At 37.8% G+C, this 23,397-nt stretch overlaps 1 protein-coding gene across 1 annotated transcript in view; it reads right to left on the bottom strand.

Annotated features, from left to right (window-relative positions):
* Positions 1 to 6,137: 6,137 nt before the first annotated feature.
* LOC108696242 (PH and SEC7 domain-containing protein 1-like) overlaps positions 6,138 to 23,397 on the bottom strand; it is a 202,059-nt gene continuing 184,799 nt past the window's right edge. Inside the window, exons 14-18 of the mRNA XM_018225405.2 lie at positions 18,388 to 18,458; positions 17,240 to 17,397; positions 11,808 to 11,952; positions 11,211 to 11,354; positions 6,138 to 8,154 (exon numbers count right to left, since the gene is read on the bottom strand). Coding sequence (XP_018080894.2) covers positions 7,909 to 8,154; positions 11,211 to 11,354; positions 11,808 to 11,952; positions 17,240 to 17,397; positions 18,388 to 18,458 — 764 coding nt within the window. The 3' untranslated portion in view covers positions 6,138 to 7,908. The remainder of the gene's footprint in view (positions 8,155 to 11,210; positions 11,355 to 11,807; positions 11,953 to 17,239; positions 17,398 to 18,387; positions 18,459 to 23,397) is intronic.

The raw sequence follows: 23,397 nt of genomic DNA, 5'->3' as shown, positions 1-23,397 counted from the left end.
TAGAGGTGAAACACCCCTTTATTGGGATACTCACCAATATATCACTTATGGGCTTATTTATCAAAATTCTACTTTGAATAACTTCACAATTTAATATAAAAAAAAATCTGAATACAAAAAACTCGATTGAATAAAATTCAAATTTGTGAGTTTACAAGCTCACAAAAAACTAGAGAAAATATTGTATTAAAAAGAACGGCTTTCATTTTGTCCAGGACAACTCCCATTGAGTGCTACATGAACTCGCAAGCTTTTAGATGCGGAACTTTTACATTTGAGGTTTTTTTTTGCTTAATTAATACCAAACATTCACTTTTTTGAAAATATAACTCAGAATTTGTGCAAAAAAATTAGAATCATCGAAAAAATTATAATTCCAACGGTGATAAATCACCTCCTTAGGATGGTGAACACCCTGGTATTGTAAGACAAATCTTGTTTTGGTTGTTGTTAATCCGTAACATTGCATTTGAGCTGCTGTTTGGTTGCTGGCTTCACTGACCAAGAATTCCTGCCATTGGTCATTTTTATTTGTTCTCGCAGCATCGGTGTTCATTTCCTGCACACCCTGCCAATCATCCAGTCATCCTCTCACAACCAGATTAAAAAAAATAAACACACAAAGCCTCCATAGTAACAGTGTTGTTTTCATTTAATAAACGTATGGAAAAACTGAACACATATCTTTATTTTTTACAAAGAAAAAAACAGTTTGGCATTTTTTTTTCAGTTGCATGACTCGTAGTCAACCAGAAGAAAGATTTGTAATAAACATTCTTAGAATTATTAACTAGTGACACCGTTAAGTACATCCTCTGAGCAAAATAAGTACAAGCCACTGGCCTTGTGTCTGGAAACGGGATAATTTCGCTGCTAAAGGCCGGCAGCCATGGAGCCAGTCCTTAGTGGCAGCTAAAAGGTTAAACATCAGGAAAGAACATTGATAAGAAACCGAGGGGGGGGGCATTTGTGCTGCCGGATGCTTAGAACATTGCAATCCCAAAGTACAAAGGAATGAAGAAACAAAATCATGCTCCTTATTTGTTTACACAAAGCATAGCACTGATCTAACAGGGAAATAAAACCATTAAGCAACGTGTTCACTCACAATATACACTGAAATGCATTGCTGAACCCCCTTTTACACCCACATATCTTGCCTTAGAGTATGAGATAGCTGCTGAAAGCATGCATACAGCCTCATGGCTTGTCAAACCTCCACTCGCTTATCCACAAAAACGACTGGATCGTGACAGAATATCTCCATGTTACTACAGCCAGTACATTAGGTGTTGCTTCCCTATGTCACTTCATCGTTTACTTACACATCATCTCTTTTCCTTTAAGAATCCAGTGCAAACATGAATGTTAACCCAGAACTAATAATATTATGGAAATCAAGTGTTTACTTTGGAAGGACAGTAGGTGGCGTCTATACTTTTGAATTGAATTATACATTGCAACTCGGATCAAATGATTTCCCCAAGCCCACTGAGGCTCAGGTAAGACATTGTGAATACAATTTGAACATACGAGTAAAGGAGAAGATCATTAGAAATCGTTGACGTTAGCTGTGTTGTTCTCATTGTGAGAAATGTTTCCACCCCACTTTGATACATTTTCAGTGTCTTCTGTGCTGTTGCTTGGCAACCACTGAGCTCACATCATCAGGAGGTAGAAAGCAGAGAACTATTATATGCCCTTTCCACTGGATTATTTTAGAAAGGGTCAAAGTACTACAGAGAGAGATGATCCATCAGCCAAGGGCATACTAACATTAAGGGGCGAAATTGCCATAAAAATAATGTTCTTTACTCATTTCAGCACTTCATGTGATTTTGCCACTTGAAGTAATTTGAGGAGATACCCCGTGTTTTTAGTATTGGGATATGCTCTAAGCTCTGTGTCATTGTCTGTTTACAGAATGCAGGTTATCATGTTTAGCAAACTTCACTCAGAGGGAACTGTACAGATACAGAACTACTTGCTCTCATGCTGCACCTTCCGATGTTCTAATATACACTTCCAAAATCGACACTACGGGGGCTATCAAAGGTCGAGTTTGTGAGGTTTTTTTTCTACCTTGAATAAACTCACAAATGGATTGTTTTCTTATTTATGAAAAAAACAGAATGTAAAAAAACTTGAATGAATGCAATCTCAGGGAGAAACTCGAATCCTCTAATTAGGGACCTTTGCCATTGACTTCTACATGACCTCGACAGGTTTTAGCCGGAGTATTTTCAGCTTTGGGGCATAATACATCTCGAAAAATTTGAGGGTTTTTTTTTATACTAAAAAATTAGTTTTTATAGAAACTACCCTCAAAAAACTAAAATCTTTTGGCAAAACGCAACTCGACCTTTAAAGGAAAACTAAACCCCACACAATGTTAAGTCCCCATTGGCCTCCCTCCTTGCCTCCCTCTGCACAGTCTTATCCCAGAATTCTTTCCCTTTTTGAAATAGTGACCGGACATGCAGAGTAAGCGCAGTGGAGCTCACGGGCACTATTTTGGGACTTTACACTGCAGGGGGTTTAGTTCTCCTTTAACAAATAACCCCCTACCTGTGTTGGAGGTGTGCTGCACAAAAACTGGGGAATGGGGTGCAGTCACATGACTGGGATCTGTTATCCGGAAACCTAAGCTCCAAATTACAGGGAAGCCATTTCCCATAGACTACATTTTATCCAAATAATTGATATCCAGAAAAATTTGAAATAAAGGAAGGCTGTCTTCCATAGATTCCATTATATAGTTAATAAAGTACCCTCTCTTGTAAAATATAAGGATATTATAAGTTACCAAGGAGTTCCATGACCATAAAAAAAACACAAGGTCGAAGGGCAAGTGTTTTTATACAGGTCATTGAACTCTGAGGTAACTTATAATATCCTTTATATTTTACAAGAGAGGGTACTTTATTTAATTCTCAATTTGGAATCTATTGTTTGTGCCTTTCGGTTGGATACGGACTTGGGGGTCTATTTATCATGCTGTGTAAAAAGTGGAGTGAAACGTTACCGGTGAGGTTGCTGATAGCAACCAATCAGTTCATTGCTTTTGTTTTCTAACTGTTAAAATCTAATTGCTGATTGGACCTTCTAATGTAAGTGCCTTGATGTGAAAGAGGTAAAGTAAGTATGCATTTAAGAAAAACACATGAACTCACTTGCTTCAGTGAGGATCAGTGTACATAAAGAATGGGTCAAACTGCCCTATAGAAATCTATTGCCATCTCTTACTGACCCATTTTCCAGAAAGCTCCAACCCATTATCCAGAAAGCTCCAAATAACAGGACGGCCATCTCCCATAAACTCAATTTTAATCAACTGATCACAACTAAGATATAAGGAATCCTTATTTAAAGGCAAAACACCCTTTTGGCTTTAAGTAATGTTTAAATAATTTTTTAGTAGACTATCTCCAGTAATGTATGAAATAAACATGTTTACTCATAGAGCAATGCCCTGGTTAATTCAGTGTATTTTTATAAAGTCTCATGGAAATTGCTCTTTTTGGTAAGAGAAACTTTTTGAAAAAAAGCCTAAAATGCAAGTGGCTAGTAACATTCATAAATATTTATTTGCCACAGATCATTAGATGATAGAACTTAATTTCTCGACTGTCATGACATCTTCAAAATATCAGAATAAAAAAAGTCGAATGGAAAATAAAAAAAATACAAATGCCCAAGTTTTCCGGATAATTCCTAGCGAAAAAAAACCTGAAAACCTCTAAGAGCCCAAATTAATTTAAAACGGTCTAATAGGATCAACGCAGCTCCCACTGGCTTCTATAACACCTCAACAACTTTTACCAGGAGAAGTTTTGTATTAATGTTTTTTACAAATAAATCTGGAATTTCTAGAGCTTTTTAAAAAAAAATAAGAAAACCACACAATTTTGTGGAGATTTGTGGAAAAAACTAAATTCGATTGTTATTAAATGGGCCCCTTAAAGCAGTAGCAGACAGGGAATGGGTCCCCTCTTCAATAACTGAATTCACTGGCAGTAAAACCAACATACTGTGAAGTTGCCCGAAGTTTCCTCCAGAGGCAACTTTGGAGGAGGTTTGCCCGCAGTTGTGTATTTTTATTGTGTGTGACAAATTACCCCGATGGACACTGCTCTTAGAGTGACTTCTGCTGGAACTTACTTAAAAAGGTCTGACGCAATGTAAAATAATAGAGGCAGATCTGGGGTTATGGTGTAAAATAAAATACACCTTGATAAATTCGCCATTTATTTTACACAGCTTTTTACAAAGTTGTTTCAGCGAATTTCGTCTTACACAGCATAATAAATCTGCCCCTTGGTCGGGAAGCATTGAGTAAGGTCCATGCAGAAGGAAGAGAGGGCAAGAGAACCAGTGGATGCTCACCGTAGGAACACCATACTAGAATTGCACCACTTGGGATCCCTGTAAAATTCTAATTGCTGCAAAATGCTAATAACCCCTCAGCTCATTATTTGAAATAATTGTGAGTGCATTTTTCATTCTTAATAGTGCTGAAAATGTTAGTTGTGCTTGAGAGCCATTCTCATGTCTTTTTCCAATTCCCACCAAATTTGTTGCCAGGACATTATCTGCAGAAAGGTCATAAAAGAGTAAATGCAACATATTATATTAATGTGATATAAGGCTGTGATCTTGGAAGAAATAATCTTTTTTCTTTATATCTAGGCACATTGGACTTTGCGTCATATAATATAATGGCTAACAATACCTATAGCTGCCTTGGACTCACATAGCAAGTGAGCATGCTAAGTTGCCCTGGTATGACAATGTTTTTTTTAAAGTTATATTATATTTATATTATATTTGTGAATGATGCCATATACTTTTACATTTTGAATTTAGTACTATGTAGATTAAATTATTTAATAAATACTTTTGGCCCACAGAAATAACATTGATTATAAATGACAATGAATAACATATACCGTACCTCACTCTACTTCCACTTTACACCAATGTAGTCAGCAATCCTCCTATTATAGGCTGGTTATAACCATTATATGAAGTGCCACAACCCCCAGGCTTCTCCAGAAATGCTGCATGCTCAAGATTATAGGAACATTACATTACATTTAACTTCTCAAAACTAACTTTCTTCCATGTCTTGGAAAATGACATATATACCATAAATAATACATTTTATAATTACTTAAATTAAGTGACTTTGCTTTGACTAGGAAACACTGAAGATTAAATTTGTTTGGATAAAAGAAGGAGGTTTTGTTACTGCTCAAGAGAAATAATGTGTGGTCATTTTGTAGTACTTGCAGTTTCATTTTAAAGAACTCTTCCTGCAAAACCAAAAGCCACTAATGCAAACAAGAAGGATGATACAAAACTATTAAGTATGATCTTAAATGCGTTTGTAGATACAGCTTTCAGATCAATAAGTGTGTTCTCTAGTCTCAGATGTGCCAAATGCAAACATGTACGGTGAGATATTTAGTGGCTCAAGGTGGCAGCCTCCAGATCCTCCTAGCAAACGGGTCTTTCAAGCTTACCTTTGGCACAATTATACACAACTATATGGAAAATGCAGTGCCCATGTTTCTGGGCTTTTGAGTATCTGTTTTCATTAAAAAAGCTCATTGTTTTGAGTAGTAACAAACAGTAGTCAAGATTTGGGTCTGTTCCAGCATGGGAAAACACTGCATTATAACAAACATGGAGCTATCGCACTACAAGCTGGTATGTCAAGTCTTTGGCTCTCAGTCAGGCTACTGCTCAGGTTTTAGAAAACTCATGTCAAGTCCTCATGTTTAAAAAGAAACAATACCAATGCATTTGTAGGTTTTGAAAATAATGAATATTTCACAAGACTTTCACATCATAAGCTCACTATTTAAATGAAACCTATGAAAGACTTCAATCTGGATTTTTGACACCGTGGAAACTTCCAGTTATGAACAGAAACTAAGACTTCCAGGGCAGAATAACCTTTACTATTGAGTTTCTAGAAAGTAAACTGAGAGAACAGCCACCATTATTTTCTCTGTAGAGAAGTAACTAATTTTTCACAGTATGATGAATTGTGAAAAGGAGACTATCTCTTGCCATGCTATTACCTTTATTGGACATTATTTCTTTTTAAATGTGTCCTGAAAGCCCCATACAGTATCATGTCATTCTGGTGTTAAATCTTCTTACCATAGCTGTAGTTCTGTACTAGAGGAGAATGGATGGGCTGGCTAGGACAATATACCTTTATGCTGAGAAGTTCCCATATAAGATCAATTACTTGACCAAAACAAAATTGTTTACCAATGAGAGCTGCACCATACATTTAATTTCTTCATACATCCCTGGATAAATCAACCTATGTAAGGATATTTGTATTATTCAAATTAAAGATCATCTATGGACCAATAGCAACTAATCAGAGATTTTCATGTTACTCGCAGCTTCTGATTGGTTCCTAAGGGTTAATCCGAGGAACATTCGCCCAAAATGCAATAAATGAGACCCACATGACTTCAGAACTAATATCTTATTCCCTACAATAATTGTACATTATTATATATCATTTAGGATCACATTTTGGGCTACCCTGCTAGTATTCAGATGTATTCATAATGGTACTGGCATGAGCAACTGTTGTTGCAAACAACTCCTTTTATTCCATGCCCATGTACCCTACACATAAAATGCCTGCTTTTTTTCAACCATGCATTGTAAATGTGGCCCACCAACTATTAGGAACTACAAATTAGGGAATGCTGGGAGTTGTAGTTCACAGGTAGTTGAAGCGCCACACAACATCCCTGACATAATATGTCAGTAGGGTAGCATACACCTACATAATACACAACAGCTATATTCTTCATTCCCATATTCTTCATTCCCATTTATGTAAGCTCTGCTGGTATATATCAGGTGTCCAATAAAAAAACAAAAAAAAGTTGATGACTTGCTAGTTCCATTGTCTATGGTGAAGAAAAAGTCTGGGTTGTCACGTAATTTCTTGCGCATGCAGAGAGATTTGCATTGCTCTTGCCTTTGTTGTGCAAAAGTTAGTTTCCCTTCAGAGCTTTAATGGAGTCTGACATTCAAAAAGTTTAGTCACGAATATTTCCCAGCCCTCAAAAAGAGTATAGATTGTAGAAAAATCAGCCTGACAATCTTAGACTCAGCAAATAGGAAAAGTGCAAAAATACATCACAAAAAAGGAGGAATCCAGTAAGAAACTGGTTCAAAATGGCCCTGTCCTAAAACAAAGAAGCCATACGCCAAATCCTCTTGAGAAATCCAGCGTGTTGTTTGCTAACGTTTCTTCAGATCTTTCATCAAGTCTCTGCAGCTTAAATAGAAAATTAGAAATTCTGTACATTGCCCTTTTTTGCTAAGAATGTTAGGCCTTCATCTTCTAATTATTCTCATAAAAAAAGATTACATTGTAGCAAAGTTCATGTGCTGTATGAGATTCACCAATGAAGTCCACTTAGGTATGTAAAATAGTCCCACGCTAACTGAACAGAATTTCCTTTTTTGGTAGTTTACAACTAAGATTGAAAATATCGTCCCACTGGATTTTAATGGCTTTAAATATAAAAAAACAAAAGTTTAGAATAATTTCTGGCCACAGGTAAAAACATGTTGAGCAGCTTTTCACACCTGCCTTTTGTGCACTCGCCAAGGTGCATTCTATAGTACATACAGGCAGTGCTTATAGCGATTGTACAACCAGATTCTCATAATCCAGGATTGCAGGGATTTCCATCTCTGTTCTCAAAGGCTTGGCACAGGCTTAGTTTAGCAAAGTGCTTACCTGCAAAAAGGAATGAAATCATGCAACGCTTCATGGTACCAGCTCTGAACCTTAGGGGCTAGGTATAGAAGAAGGAAGGACCTCATGTTCTCTCTTTAACATATCAGCAAAGAGATGATTCAAGATTTCTGACGATTGCTGTTATGGGCTGGTCTGCAGCTTCCACGAGAGGACACATGGCACTTGGCTTTGGTTGATGCGGGTGGTGGGTCAATATTTAGAGAAGGACTAGAGCGAGACTTTTTAAGCCCATCATCATCATTCTCTGCAGAGTCAAATAAGGTTGTTTCAAATGCTTCCAGGTCTTCTGTACCTGCCTTGAGCTTGGCTCTGAGGAGCATTGCGTAAGTGCCATAACGAGATTTCTACAGCAAAAAAAAATAAAATAATACTACCATCAGTGAACCTGGTTTCATTTGTACAGTACTTATCTAATGGAAATATTAAAAGCTTAACGAGCAATTATTCTCTTTATGATTCCTACCTAGCTTAATGAAGTCGATGAGCAACTATTCTCTATGATTCATACCTAGCTTCAGTGAAGATGGTATAAGTATGGGATCCATTATCAGGAAGCCTATTATCCAGAAAGCACCAAATTTCCGGAAGGCCATCTCCCATAGACTTCATTTTAATAAAATAATTACATTTTTTTTATAAATGATATTCTTTTTCTCTGTAATAATAAAACAGTACTTTGTACTTGATCCCAACTGAGATATAATTAATCCTTATCGGAAGCAAAACCACTCTTGGGTTTATTTAATGTCTAAATTAATTTTTAGTAGACAAAGTATGGAGATCCAAATTACAGAAAGACCCCCTTATCTGGAAAATCCCAGGTCCCGGTCATTCTGGATAACAGATTCCATCCCTGTACTGTGACATATGCCTTGAGGTTGCATAGATATGCCTTTGTTACAGTTTAGTAAGGCCATTCCTTCATTATCCAGTCTGCAGGATACTATAATCCTATAACATAACATACATATTCATATATATATATATATATATATATATATATATATATATATATATATATATATATATATATATATATATATATATATATATATATATATATATATATATATATATATATATATATGTATATATATATATACAAAAAACAAAAATAGGCCATTCGCACACCAACAAATCGCAATACACCAGGTGCTGCCACAATATCGAATATTTAACAGTCCATTGGTAGTTAGCAGCGCACACTGGAATTTTTAAAAAACTTAATTTATTTATTAAATTTTAAAAGAGCATAATACATGCATCGACGTTTCGGTCCTGGTCTTGGACCGTTATCAAGATACAACATGTGGTTAAAACAAAAACTTTATACTCTTCTGTGAGCCTAAACAGGAAATGAAGTCACTGAAAAATCAACAACACATAAAACCAGACAGTATCGATGGTCATTTAAATGTAACAACTCTTAAACATGTTTGTTAAATCAGATACATTATTGTAATCTAAGATAAACCGTATCAATTCAAACATTGTGTAACAACCTCGGCACTTAGAGATACACTGAAACAAATATAGCACATTTAATTGGATCTTTATCTTTGTTCCAAAAAGCACGACAACTGCTCATTGAGGCCATGGGGTGCCAATGTATTAAGTTTCTTAATCCAAAAGCATTCCCTCTGGAGAAGCATTTTGGACCTATCACCTCCTAAGTGGAGGAATGTGATCTATATCAATATATTTAAATGTTGGTAGGTGGTGACCTTTCTCTAAGAAATGTTTGGCAACAGGCTTCGAGGTGTAGTTGTCCCTAAATGCTGTACTTATAGCCGAACGGTGGGCATCCATCCTAAGGCGCAATGTAAGATCAGTTTTACCGACATAGGAAAGACCACATGGGCAAGTTATTAAATAAATCACATGTGTAGTGGTGCATGTAATGTGTGATCGAATGGCAAATCTTTAGCCCGTATGGGGATGATTAAAACTCTGACTCGGGCTCATATATCTACATGAAGTGCAAGAGGGACATCTGAAACATCCCATTTTTCGATTGGCAAGCCAACCGGTCTGCGGCTTTTGGTAACACTGTATCGGATCTGTCTTCACCAAAAGATTCCGGAGGCTGACACCTCTCTTAAAAGCTATAGTGGGGGGACTAGACCATACTGTTTTCAGACTACTGTCTGCTTGTAGAATGTTCCAATTCTTATGTATAACCTTTTTAATTTGTCCTGAAATACCTCCAGCTGTGTGGCAAACACTAGATTATTAGATACACGATCCTCCTTGTCACCCCCCAGTACCCTCTTTTTAGCAATATAGAGAGCACGTGTTAGTACCCTTTTCGGATACCCTCTTGCCAAAAACCTTTTCTCCATCTCCTTAAGTTGTATAGCACTGGTTTTCTCTAAGGAGTTGTTTCGCAAAACACAACAGAATTGAGAAATGGGGAGAGAAGACTTCATGGATTCAGGATGTTGACGCTTGAATTGCAACAATGTGTTACGGTCAGTGGTTTTTCGATATAATGAATAATCAAAGTGACTTCATTTTCCTTCATTTAGGCTCACAGAAGAGTATAAAGTTTTTGTTTTAACCACATGTTGTATCTTGATAACGGTCCAAGACCAGGACCGAAACGTCGATGCATGTATTATGCTCTTAATTTAATAAATAAATTAAGTTTTTTAAAAATTCCAGTGTGTGCTGCTAACTACCCATGGACTAATAAACTGCACTCACAGGACTAGATCATGAATACAAAAGTGTTTTATTCAACGTTTCAGCCCAACCATTTGGGCAGTCCTCAGGGCAGTTCTGGAGGATGGGCTGAAACGTCTAATAAAAAACTTTTGTATTCACGATAAAGTCCTGTGAGTGTGGTTTATTATTGGACGTTATTATTACATGTCCCAAATAAGGCATGCACTCACAGGTCTTATCCAAGTTGAAAAACTTTGAGAAAGGCTAGAGGGCTAGCCGAAACGTTAGCAGTTTTTTGCTGAAAAAACACCATTTTTTCACCTTGGATAAGACCTGTAAGTGCATGCCTTATTTGGGAAAGTTATCTTATTGTTTGCATTTTGCACCCAGGCACACTTAACCTTTAGACGTGCTGTGCCGGCTTCAAGCAAGTTATATATATATACATAAAACAAAAGCAGGCTGTTGCACTCAAGGGATTTTGCAAAAAACTATAAAAAAAAAACAACCTTTATTTAGATCAACGTTTCAAAACTCACTGGAGTCTTGATGAAGACAGATCTACATAAAGGCTTTTTTAAACTTTTTTTGCAAAATCCCTTGAGTGCAACAGGCTTCTTTTGTAATTATTGTAAATGCTTTCTGTTAGCACCAGCGCTGTTTCCCCTTTGAGGTGTGTGCAGCAGTCCCAATTAAGTTCTTTGTATTTTTATCATTGTTTTGTGCAATTTACCTCAAATTCTAAATAGTCCTCCTTCTGTTTAAATTCTTCAATCTCTTTTCCTTTAAGCTTCTTATCTGGGGGTGATGAGCGATGTTCTATCAAGCTTGATGACATGGTCTTGAACTTCGATTCGTGGGTCTTCACCTGTTCCTCCTATGACGTAACCACAAAAAAATCAGAAACAACATTGTCCTGTTTAAATCAATTTCATCATGTTCCTAAATTCACACAACCATGTTAAGGACTTGTTTTAGTTACCTTAGTTGCCCCCATTCACTATTTGTGTTTACCTGCCACCTCCAGAGAAAACCCACCCAAAAACCTAACATAGGAAACCACATAATACTTCTAAATAATTTCCATATTACACTATATAGTAAGTATTTAGTAGTTATATTAAGTTGACTTTTTGCCACTATATTTACCTTTGATGGGCAGTACAAGCAGAAAAAATAACATGTAGGACATATGAACTCAGAGACCTTATTCTAAGGAATTGGCACAAACTGTTTTTGTCTGAGGGGTTACAAAACCATATAAAGTGCTTTTATACTGGCCATGGAACTCAGAGGTGACTTCTAACATGGGTATAAAATATTTACACACCTGGGAAAGCCGCGTTATAGAACTTGGCAGGAGAGGCCGACTGAATTTCTTATAGGAGCCAATGGCAGCTGGGAACGGTGGTGCAGAAAACATGGCTGCCACAACATTAATGCGGGTGATCCATGAATGCATCTGCTCAGGATTTCTAAAGCACAAAAATAAAATGCAGAAAATAGAATAAATCTGCAGTATTAGTCTTCTAATTCTTAATTAGAAATGTAATCCAACAAAGTTTGCAGATGTTTATATGTCATTTTGCAACTTAAAGGGGTTGTTCACCTTTAAATGATTTTTTTGTATGGTGTAGAGATTGTATTCTGGGTCAATTTGTATTTGGTTTTAATTTTTTATTTGTGGTTCTTGAGTTTTTTAGCTTTTTATCAGCAGCTCTCCAGTTTGCAATTTCAGCAATCTGGCTGCTAGGATCCACATTTAAGATCCACGTTTCCTTAGCAAGAGACTGGAATATGAATAGGACATTTGTAGCCTTACAGAACATTTGTTTTTATATGGGATCAGTGACCCTCCACCCCACTTGAAAGCTGGAAAGAGTCAGAAGAAGGCAAATATTTCAAAAACTATAAAAAATTAAATAATGATGACAAATTGAAATGTTGCATGGAATTAGCCATTCTATAACATGCTAAAAGTTAACGTTAAGGTGAACCGCCCCTTTAAGATAAATACATTCTAATTTGCATATAAGGAAAATTCATTACAATGACATAACAGTTCACATACATGGAATCCTTGTATACATAAATTAGTTTTAGAGATGAAACCTGAATTCATCAATGTCAATCATTCCAACTTACATAAATGTTAAACACATATAGGTTTCCATTACAAAAAAGTCAAGTAACTGTTTATGTACTTTCTTTAAGGAACAGTAACACCAAAAATTGCAAGTTTTTTAAAGGAATTGTAAAAATAAAAACTGGATAAATAGATAGGCTGTGCAAAATAAAAAATGTTTCTGATATAATTAGTTAGCCAAAAATGTAATCTACAAAGGCTAAGTGACTGGATGTCTAACACAATAGCCAGAACACTACTTCCTGCATTTCAGATCTCTTGGTTTCCACTGATTGGTTACCAGTCAGTAACCAATCAGTGACTTGAGGGGGGGGCACATAACTGTTGCTTTTGAATCCAAGCTGAATGCTGAGGATCAATTGCAAACTCACTAAACAGTTATGTCCCATGTGGCCCCCCCTTCAGGTCTAACTCAGAGTTAGAGAGCTGAAAAGCAGGAAGTAATGTTCTGTTCTGTTAGACATCCAGCCACTTCAGCCTTTATACATTAAATTTTTGGTTAACTAACTATATTAGATACATTTTTTATTTTGTAAAGCCTATCTATTTACCCAGTTTTTGTTTTTACACTGAACTGATAAAAATATCATGTAGTGTTGCCCTGCACTATTAAAATTGATCTGTTTGCTTCAGAAACACTAATATAGTTCCTATAAACAAACTGCTGAGTAGCAATGGCGGAAGTTGAAAAAAGGCTATGTGGCACAGGCTAAATAGTGGATAACAGATAACATTATGTTCTATAGAGCTTATCTGCTATCTGCTGTGTAACCTGAGCCTTTTCTCCTTTAAATAGCTGCCCCCATGGCTACACAGTACCATATTTTTATAAACAATAGTAGTGTTTTACTAGTGCAGAACAACAATGCATTATATTTCTATTACTTTAAAACAATTTCATTTTTTGACGTTTCTGGTCCTTTAACTGCCTGAATGTCTTTAAAACAGAAATGATCTCCTGGGACCAGCAGCCCTGGGCTGATCTGCTAAACCTTACATAGCTGTTTAAAAATCAGACACTCTCTGCTCTACTGGGCACTTCATTTTAATAATCTTTTATAGATGGCAGGACTACTTTCAGTTTAAGCAAGATGAATGCCCATACTATAGATGGAGGCTGATAGCAAATGTCATTACTCTGACTTACAGGAAATAGGCAAAACTATATTCTTCTCCTAAACCTAATATACAGACTCACCCAGAATGTGCGGCAGCAGCTGTCGGATTCATCAGACAAATAGTGGATATGAATACTTACATCAAGCGACATTTTGAGTAGGCTCATTTGCATCTGATAAAAAATGTGTTTAATTCCATTCCGTTGCGTGTGATAATCAATTGTATATAAAATTATCATGCAGCTTTTCGGTGAGGAAAGTGCATAGGAATGGAATTGTGACTGCTCAGGTCAGACTGCAGCTTTGCTGTGTCCGGAACACTATAAATCACATATTTTATCTGTACTGAGGAGTATAAACATCAGCTGTGCACTCTGCTCTAACCAGTGGCCAAGCTAGGAGGGCAAAACATATCAGAACACAGCCAGTGATTTTGTCCAATTTTTGTTTAGATTTTTTCTTAGCCCTTTAAAGCAAAGTCACTGCTCCATGTTGCATTTAAATAGTAGTCATTTTCTTTCCCCAGGGAAGGCAAGGACAGTACACCCTCTGCCCCTCTTGATAATTTTGAAAGGGTTCAGTTATTTTTTATTTAAAGGGGATGTAAAGTATTTTTTTAAAGTGTATGTACAGTCTTAGCACTAAATAAAACAACTTTGTAATTTATGTCTGTTAAAATTTTTGTACCTGCTTTGAGAAACAGGCAATCATTTCTACAGCTTTTTCTCCCTTGATCTCAATCCCTCTTGAAGTTCCTCAACAAGTATGTATACAGTATATATATATATACGGTATATATATATATATATATATATATATATATATATATATATATATATATATATATATATATATATATATATATGTGAAGGTTAGGCTACCATTGAGCCCTTTCAGTAGTTATCAGCATCAGAGCGTCAGAGGGGCAGCCCATAAATTACTCAAGAGCTGGGCAGCCGCAGCTGAATTTTAAGGGGAATTGTGATCAAGGTAGAAGAGAGAAAGCTATAGATAGGATCGCCTGTATATCAAAGCAGGTACAAAAGTTTTAGCCGACATACATAACAAAGTTGTTTCATTGAGTGCTAACAATCTATACATACACTTCTAAAAAATGACAACATCCCCAGTAAGTATATACTCGAATGTGTTTGTCCATCTTAAAACTGTTATTTATTTTTATGTATACAGTATAGTAATATTCTGAAACTATTTGCAAATTGTCTTCATATTTTTGTGGTTTTTAAATCATGCTGCTATCTGGTTTCTAGGGCTTAACTACCATAACATCCAGGCTATAGTTAGAAAATCAGAAAAGAAGAATAGCAAAGAAGCCTCCAAGAACCAGAAAGAGACAGGAAGGATCATTTACAGGCGAACTTTCTCCTAAACTTACCTGTACCAGTGAACTTGCAGAGTTCTACAAGTCTACAAAAAATTATTCAAACATTGAATTAACCCAATAGGATTGATTTGCCTCCAATAATGATTAAATATATCTTAGCTGGGATCAAGTACAAGGTACTGTTTTATTATTACAGAGAAAAAGAAATCATTTTTTAAAAATTTTTAATTATTTGATATTGGAGATGACTTTCCCGTAATTTGGAGGTTTCTGTATAACGGGTTTCTGGATAGCAGATCCCATACCTGTATTGTACAGTTTTTGAAGCAAATTTTTTTCATATTAAATAGGAAACTGATGTGTGATACTCATAGTTCTTTTGTTGCCAAACTTGCGGCACCTATTTCCTACTAAGGTACACTATCAATGCAGTTCTGACTTTCCTGAGGTCCCTGGAGTTTCCCTGAGTTATTAAATTAGTAGTGCTTCCCCCAAACAGCTATGCATTAAGCATGTGTCATATTCATTTATCACGCTCCTATCTAGTGATCAGGACAGTGGCGGAACTACCGGGGGAGCAGGGCCAGGGCCCGCACTCCCTCAGGGCCCCCCGGCAGCTCGCACGCCACTGAAATGCGGGCCGAAAATCACGTACGGAGGGGGGTCTGGCTGCGTGTCCTGCACCAGGGCTCGCCCCCCTCAAGTTACGTTACTGGATCAGGAATTAGGAATCCTATGCAATTTCTTTTGTCTGGACATAATGTACAGTACAAGCAAAATTATTAAGTGAGTTAAATTTAAAAAAAAATGCAAATGCAGTGAGCAAAGTGCAATTAAGAGCACAATCACCATGTTTTTTTAACATGCAGCATTTTAACCCAGAGGTACAAGGGTGTGATGCACCTGATGCAATTCTTTAGGCGCAAATGTACTGCACCTATTGAAACTGGGCATGAAGGGAACCCTTAAGCTATTGTCTAGCCAGGAGATGGCGGTAGCTCAAGGGTTCTCCTGTGTTAATAGGTGCAGTACAGTTTGATTTGGAAAGGAAAACAGGAAGGACTGAGAGTCAAAATAGGTCCTGGTATTTTTGGTACAAAGAGACCCAAACAGCCCCCACCAGCCCAATAAATAGTGATTTTCTATGGTATCTTACAGCAACCCCTCTGGAATTTGCCAGAATCCACAGATTGCCAGTCCAGGCCTGCTCAGAGTAACCATATAGAAATGGAAGGAGTGCATTTTAATGCAAGTACCTTTAATGAAAGGGGGTTTTACATGCAACTGACTGCAGGGAAATTTGTGGGACTACAACTGCACTTGCAGTTGTAAACGACCCATAATGTGTTTAGCTGATTTTCTTGTCTAGTGGAAGTAAGATACATGAAGCATTCGTGTGAAGAATTTTAGTTTTAGAGAAGGCTGGAGAATGCTGCTTGCTCATAGTGCAGTACATGCAGTGGCTCCTTGACAATCTGGAGAAAGCATTATATTTGGCATGCTGCATTTATGTCTTGAAGCTCAATTATAAAAGTAAACGTCTCTATTCACTGCTTTCCCAGTGCTATTTAAAGTGGACCTGTCACCTACACATAAAAAGCTGCACAATGAAAGTCCTTTGCAAATTAAACATGAGACACAAATTATTTTTTTTATTAAAACATCCAAACCTGTTATAAAAGTAGTTAAATATTTGAGCTGTCAATGAAATAGTATATGCCCCGCCTCTAAGCCTGAGGCATAGAGATGGGGCAGTCAATTACTTTCACTTTCAATTCAGCACTTCCTACATATCACTGCACTTCTCACATTCCCCCTTCCCTCCTCAGGCTCTATAATTATGTAGGGCACTGCACATTGGCATTACGTTCCCCATTCTGGTGCATACACAAGATTTTGGGGTGATACAAAATTTCCACAAAATGGCTCCTGCCTGCTTGTTGTGATAGTGTAATTCTAAGACTGAAGGAAACAACATTTAAATAATACATATAATGTAAGTAAAGATTATTTTTCTCAGCTAACATGATAATAAAGAATTTGGAATTATTTCTTAGGGTGACAGGTCCCCTTTAAGGAATGCAGTGTTCGCAGTAAGCCGGATCCATGCATCTGCACTCATATATGGAATTCTAGGTGTTATAAAAACTTACTGAGCTTGAAAGAGGAATACTCTCCAGTCTGCAGTGCGCAGGTAGAAGACATTTGGCCTTTTGTTATAATCTGAGGCTCTAGTGGCTAGAGAATGATGAATACTGATGGCATTTTTTAGATCCTCTTCGGAAAGGGGTTTTCCTGGCTTATACTCCTCCTAAAACAAGGATAAGGTATACGTGTGTGAAACTAAAAGTCAACAAAATGAACACTTAACATTTAAAACTCCATGCATATTTGATCATTTGCTCTTATTGCATTCCAGTATGAGAATTTGATAAGCAAAATACATTTTTTTCAAAGTAAAACTGAATATGACTAGCATCATAAAAATTGACTTCTGTGCAAATCTATTGAAATATACAAGGCAGTTTCTCTTGACTTAATTTGGATCATATTTCTAGTGCATTGCACCTCAGACCCCTGAAGTGCAAGCAACAATACTAAGTGCTGTGTAGTTGTCAAGGCCGCCGGGAGCGCGAAGAGGCGCGTCTGCTCCCGGCGGTGAATAATCCAAGATGGCGGCGCCCAGTCGGCCCACGTGGGCGCTGGGACGCCAGCGACGCAACGCCGAGGCACGCGCAAACACGCGTGCGCAAACACACCGGCGCAAGCACGCCGGCGTAAGGACGTCAATGACGTCACTTTGGCGCCAAGTTTGAATATAAAAAGGCCCCCAGGATGGCAGGATGGCACCCAAGAATAGGTTCTGCTACCCTGAACCTGGGTTCCTGTATTCCCGTATTCCTGATTCCTGAATCCTGATTCCTGCTCCTGCCTTGGTTTTGACCCCCTGCCTGTACTCTTGTTATTTGATCCTGATCTGCCTGCCATTGAACTCTTGCCTGGACTTTGACCTTGTATCTTGCTTAACCCTTTGGATACCGCGACCTTGCACCCTCAAGAGGGCTTCCTCCTTGATCCAGACTACCTCCCTGGAGGGAGCTCCCGGCTCCCGGACAGTAGTCTCAGCCTATATTTTAGTACCGTTCCATTTTTTGGCTTCAAGACCCTTAGAGGGAGAATATAACAAATACAATCATTATTTACACTGCTACTGGTGAAAGGTAGATGACTTCAATTGTAGGGTAACTGCTTTTCCATGGATCTGGATCATTAGAAGCATAGTGGTTTATATGAGTTTTACCTTCTGTAAATAGAGGATCATCCCTTTCAATATTCCATGGAATGTCTTCCAGCCACGCTTTCCTCTAGGAGCTGATGAACAATTAGGCAGAGATAAAAAGGGGGGACAAGGGTGAGAAGAAAAACAAAACCAAATTAGAAATAATAGTAGTACATAACCATTTAAAAAAAAAGTTGTATTTCAGTTGGATGAGTCTCAAAAGAGTCTTTACATATCTTGACCTCCTACCAAACTTTGTGTGATTTCCTGCTATACATTCCCCAGGCCTTTTTCCAGGTTGGTTTGAATCCCCCTACTCCCGTAGTTTTACTCTGATTGTAACATGCAAAAATTGGGCGCCCCCCCCCAAAAAAGCACATCATTCTGTTTAGATTTCCAGTTAGATGTGTTCTACTGAGATCTAGGACAGGCAGGTCATAGAAAGAGTAGCTGTATGCTTGCCACTCAATTTATATTACATGTAGAATTTTAATCACGGGACAAATAGTACCATGAATGCAAAGGAGACTGGGGCACTATGGGTAAGGACAATGCAAAATCACATCCTTTGGTCCTTAAAGGGGATGTAAAGGCAAAAACATAAAATCCCATTTTTAATGAAAAAGAAATCTATCTCCAATATTCTTTAATTAAAAAATGTGTACAGTTTTTATAAGAAACCTGACTGTATGCAGTGGAATTCTCATTTAGTTTTACTTGCTCTGACTGCTGCAGATAGGAAACTTCAGATGGTCCCTAGCTGCTCTGCAGGGAAACGATCGTACTTTCAAACGGCAGGGGGGAGCCTCCTCATACGTTCAAACAACAGGAGGGAGCCCCCCACCTTACTTCCCAGAACTTGAGCAGCTTTGTTCGTTTCCCTGTAGAGCAGTCGGCGACTGTGTAGAGATTTGTATCCGCAGATCCAGGGCAATCTACAAATTCTGATTATTTATCAGCTGTATCAGCTTCTATGGCAGAAATTATTTGACTTGTGCTGTTTTGATAATTTATAACGATCCGTAAGCTTAACCTCCCAACTGAAGCCCAGACCACGCTGAACATGTGCATGGTCTTGGTCTTGCAAAGATGTTTTTAACAAAGTTACAAGATGGTAACCCCCTGCGGCCAACTTTGAAAGCATAAATCATTTGTTTTATTAGGCTTGTGGTGCAGTAAGTTCATGTTTATGTTTAGTATACAAAATACAGCATTTCTAGCATTAGTCTATTTTAGACTTTAGTTCCCCTTTATGGTGGGGGCACACGTGTAGATTTGGGGGAGATTAGTCATCCATCAACAAATCTCCCAGAAATGCCTTCCCGCGGACAAGAATGTGAATCGCCAGCGGGATGGCATTTGGATCGCTTCGGTTTTTCAAAAGGAAACTTCGGGCGACTTTGGCATGTCATCCCGCTAGTGATTCACATTCTTCCTGGCGGGAAGGCATTTCGGGGAAATTAGTCACCCGAAGAAGAGGAGATTTGTCACTGGGCGACTAATCTCCCCCGAATCTGCATGTGTGCCACCACCCTTAAGGTAAACTTGTTCCTCACCTGCACTCCATGAGAGCTGCAGTGTCCACCCAAGCATACTTCCCGAATACAAGAGCCTATTTACTGATGCAAAAGTGCACGGTTCATATAAAAGTAAGTAGGGTTTTGCAGGCTCAAAGCAATGCCAGGGAGCGCAACTGTAAGTGGCCAGGCTGAAATTATCTGATGTGCGGTCAAATTGTTCTGATATTTTATTTACCACAGTAGGGGATATGGTAGATGATATGGAAAAGCCTTCTTCAACCAATGATAAAATAGCAAATATTTATATATATTTATATATTGTTTTTATTACCATGCAAAATATAACAAATACAGGTAATTAAGTCTTACTGATTGAATGATTGCCACATGAATTTCCCCTTTAAGATTAGGCAGGTTTTATGAGCAAGTGAAGATTTTCAAGGTTATAACTGATTAAAAATAATCAAACGGTGTTTCATCTGTGGAGAAACCTGATTGCCTGGCAGGAATAAGGCAGGAGTGTATTTATCCCCCTTGTGTTTAAATTGACTTATGTGTCGATGTGCGGTTGTGTGTCGCCCTCCTGTGCAAATTGTACTCCATGGACTTGCACACTAATCATCATATAATGCCTTGGAATCAAGCCCCCAGAAATATTTAATTATCAAAATGTATTTTCTTGGCATTAGATACATTAGTGCTGCACTGCTGTTCAGTGAATGTTTGTGGATAGAATTGGCCAGCAACAGTGTCTAAACTATCTCCCCTTTTTTTCTGTTTATAAGCATTGACTAAATAAGGATATAAAAAGATTGTTGCATAATTCTAATTATACATTACAGGGCTATGTTATTAACCTGACACTCTTTGGTAAGTGCAGGCCTCCCTATAATTCTAACTTGGCATTTAAAAGAGGTAAAAATGCAATTTAGTTTCTGTCTGATATCATTAGAGTTTTTAACTGTCCACATAGTACAATTAATTCAGCTTCTATGGGGAGATATTATAAGAAAGCCTTTATTTATTTATCTTTACACAAACACTTTTTATTTACCATCTATCAGCAAATCCATGAAGGTAAACAATGTTCTGACAGCAACAGTATGGGGGGGGGGTGCAGAGTTTTTTTTTTAATGAAAGCAGTACTATGATCATACAGTTTCCTCATTTTAAAGGAAAAGTAAGCCCCTTACAGCTAAAACCCCCCATTCACCACCCTCCACTGACTCCCTCCCTGCTTCTGCCCCCTCCTGCATAGTGTTCTACTAGAAAAAGTATCTCGTCCAGTAAACTGACCTATATGCACAAAGTAATGCAGCTGAGCTCAAGGGCGCCATGGGTGGTAGCTTCAGTACCCTCCAGATCCTCTTCTTTCTTTTAAGTAATTTATGGAGCTTTGCGGCTCCAACCGTGCATGCACCAAAAGCTCAAATGTCGGCACCCATGAGCTATGCCGCGCTACTCTGCACATATAGGTCAGTGTTGCTGGACCGGACACTTTTTCTAGTAGAACACTATGCGGGGAGTAGGCAGGAAGGATGGCAAATAGGGGCTTTTAGCTGTAGGGGGGTTTACGTCTCCTTTAAAGGAGAACTAAAGTGTAACTAAAGAAGTAGCTATAAATGTTGTACAATATGTTTTGGGCTTCTTTCCAGCCCAAGGCAACCATAGTCATTTAGCAGTAAAGATCTGTGTCTACAAATATGCCCCAGTAGCTCCCCATCTTCTTTTCAGTGAATTCACTGCACATGCTCTGCGCTGCTGTCACTTACTGAGTTTAGGGACCCACTCACAATATACAGTACACATAGAATAGATGTTGCCTATGGTTAAGGGATTGTATCCCGAAACGCGTAGGGCTTTTTGATCCTTGTATGAGCCTGCAATAAAACTTGCTTCCTCCTCTAATGGAGTGCCGTCCATTCTTTTGGCTCTGAATTGAAATTTAGCGGTGGGGACACTGCGGACAGAGCACCTTACGAGGAGGGATTGGAGCAGCCAGAGGGAGGGTAAGCTCGGAGCGGTCCTTTTGGTGTGGAAGCATAGAATAGATATGTCACAATATAAGGCTGATTAGTAATTAATACAGATAATTACTACATGGCAGCACAGAAACCAGTGCAACTCGCATCAGAATGTAATAATCAGCCCTGTAGCATCAGCTTATATTACAGACAAACCTAATTTTCTGCTGGATAATTTGCAACAACCCGTAAGCTTAGCTTCTCAACAGCTGCTCAGAGCCCACTGAACATGTGAGTGTCGCAGACTCTTTCCAAGATTGTGACCCCCTGTGACAAGTTTGTCCTGGATCATTGTTGCTATTGAGAAGCTATTGAGAAACCTTAGGCTGGTGCAATAAGGTCAGTATATAAAATATGGCATTTTTAGCCACATAAATTTTTAGGGTTTAGTTCTCCTTTAATAACTGAGACTGTTAGGTTAAGGCAGTGGTCCCCAACCAGTGGTTCATGAGCAACATGTTGCTCACCAACCCCTTGAATGTTGCTCCCAGTGGTCTCAAAGCAATGCATCCTATAACTGTATCTTCTTTCCATCAGTGTATAGTGCTGTGCCAACCTACAAGGTCCTGTGTTGATGACATCAATGCTTCCAGGCATGGATTGCTGAGGGATCATGGGAGCGGCAGAGCAGCCAACAGCATGCACAATGTTGTGGCTTGGGTTGTGACAGGTGTTGCAGTGGGGTAATGGTATCGCTTTAATGGTTCAACCCAAGTGTATATTATGCATTTTACTATTGAGTTTAGAAAGTTAAACTGTTAGTGATTCCATTGAACATTTTAATGTACAGGTATGGGATCTATTATATGGAATTCTTGAGACCAGGGGATTTTCCCATATAAGGATCTTTCTGTTATTTGGACCTCATACAATACATCTCAAAATCATTTACACATTAAATAACCCAATAGAATTGTATTATCACCAGCTCAAGCCTCCGTTCTTTTTGATTTTAGAATTCTTATAAAAAAGCCTTTGGTTATCTAGCAATACAATTAACAGCAGCTCTTGTTGGGTTAATAAGAAAAAGCAGCACTTCATTCTTCAAATCTCTTTTACTCTAAGGCGCTGGGGGTTTGCGTTTTTTAGATAGCTCTCTAACAGAATAGTTAATATTTGAGACCGCAGTCCTCAGCCTTTCTCCCTGTGTGGTGTCCCAGGGCCTAGAAAAAACTTACCATAGGTAATAGATTTTGTGACAGCGCCACCTCTACTCTATTTTCACTTTCAAACTTTTAACTCATGAAATGCTAGCTATTTAATAATTTATATAAAAAAGTTTTTAAAAAAACAACATGTGATTTATATTTAATAATTTAATTATCTTGTGGATGAATTTATATTCTAATTGATATGTTGCACGCACTGGCACTTTAATTAATGAATTGACAAATTTTGCTTATTAATTGGAATATAAGTACTAAGTTGTTTGGATGAATTTATAAATGAATTGAAACAACTAAAAGATGGATTAAATCGTGTGTTAG

This window comes from Xenopus laevis, chromosome 7L (assembly GCF_017654675.1).
Source record: "Xenopus laevis strain J_2021 chromosome 7L, Xenopus_laevis_v10.1, whole genome shotgun sequence".
Classification (NCBI taxonomy): domain Eukaryota; kingdom Metazoa; phylum Chordata; class Amphibia; order Anura; family Pipidae; genus Xenopus; species Xenopus laevis.
The sequence above is the reverse complement of the archived record's forward strand: the minus strand, read 5'-3'. Positions and strand labels throughout refer to the sequence as shown.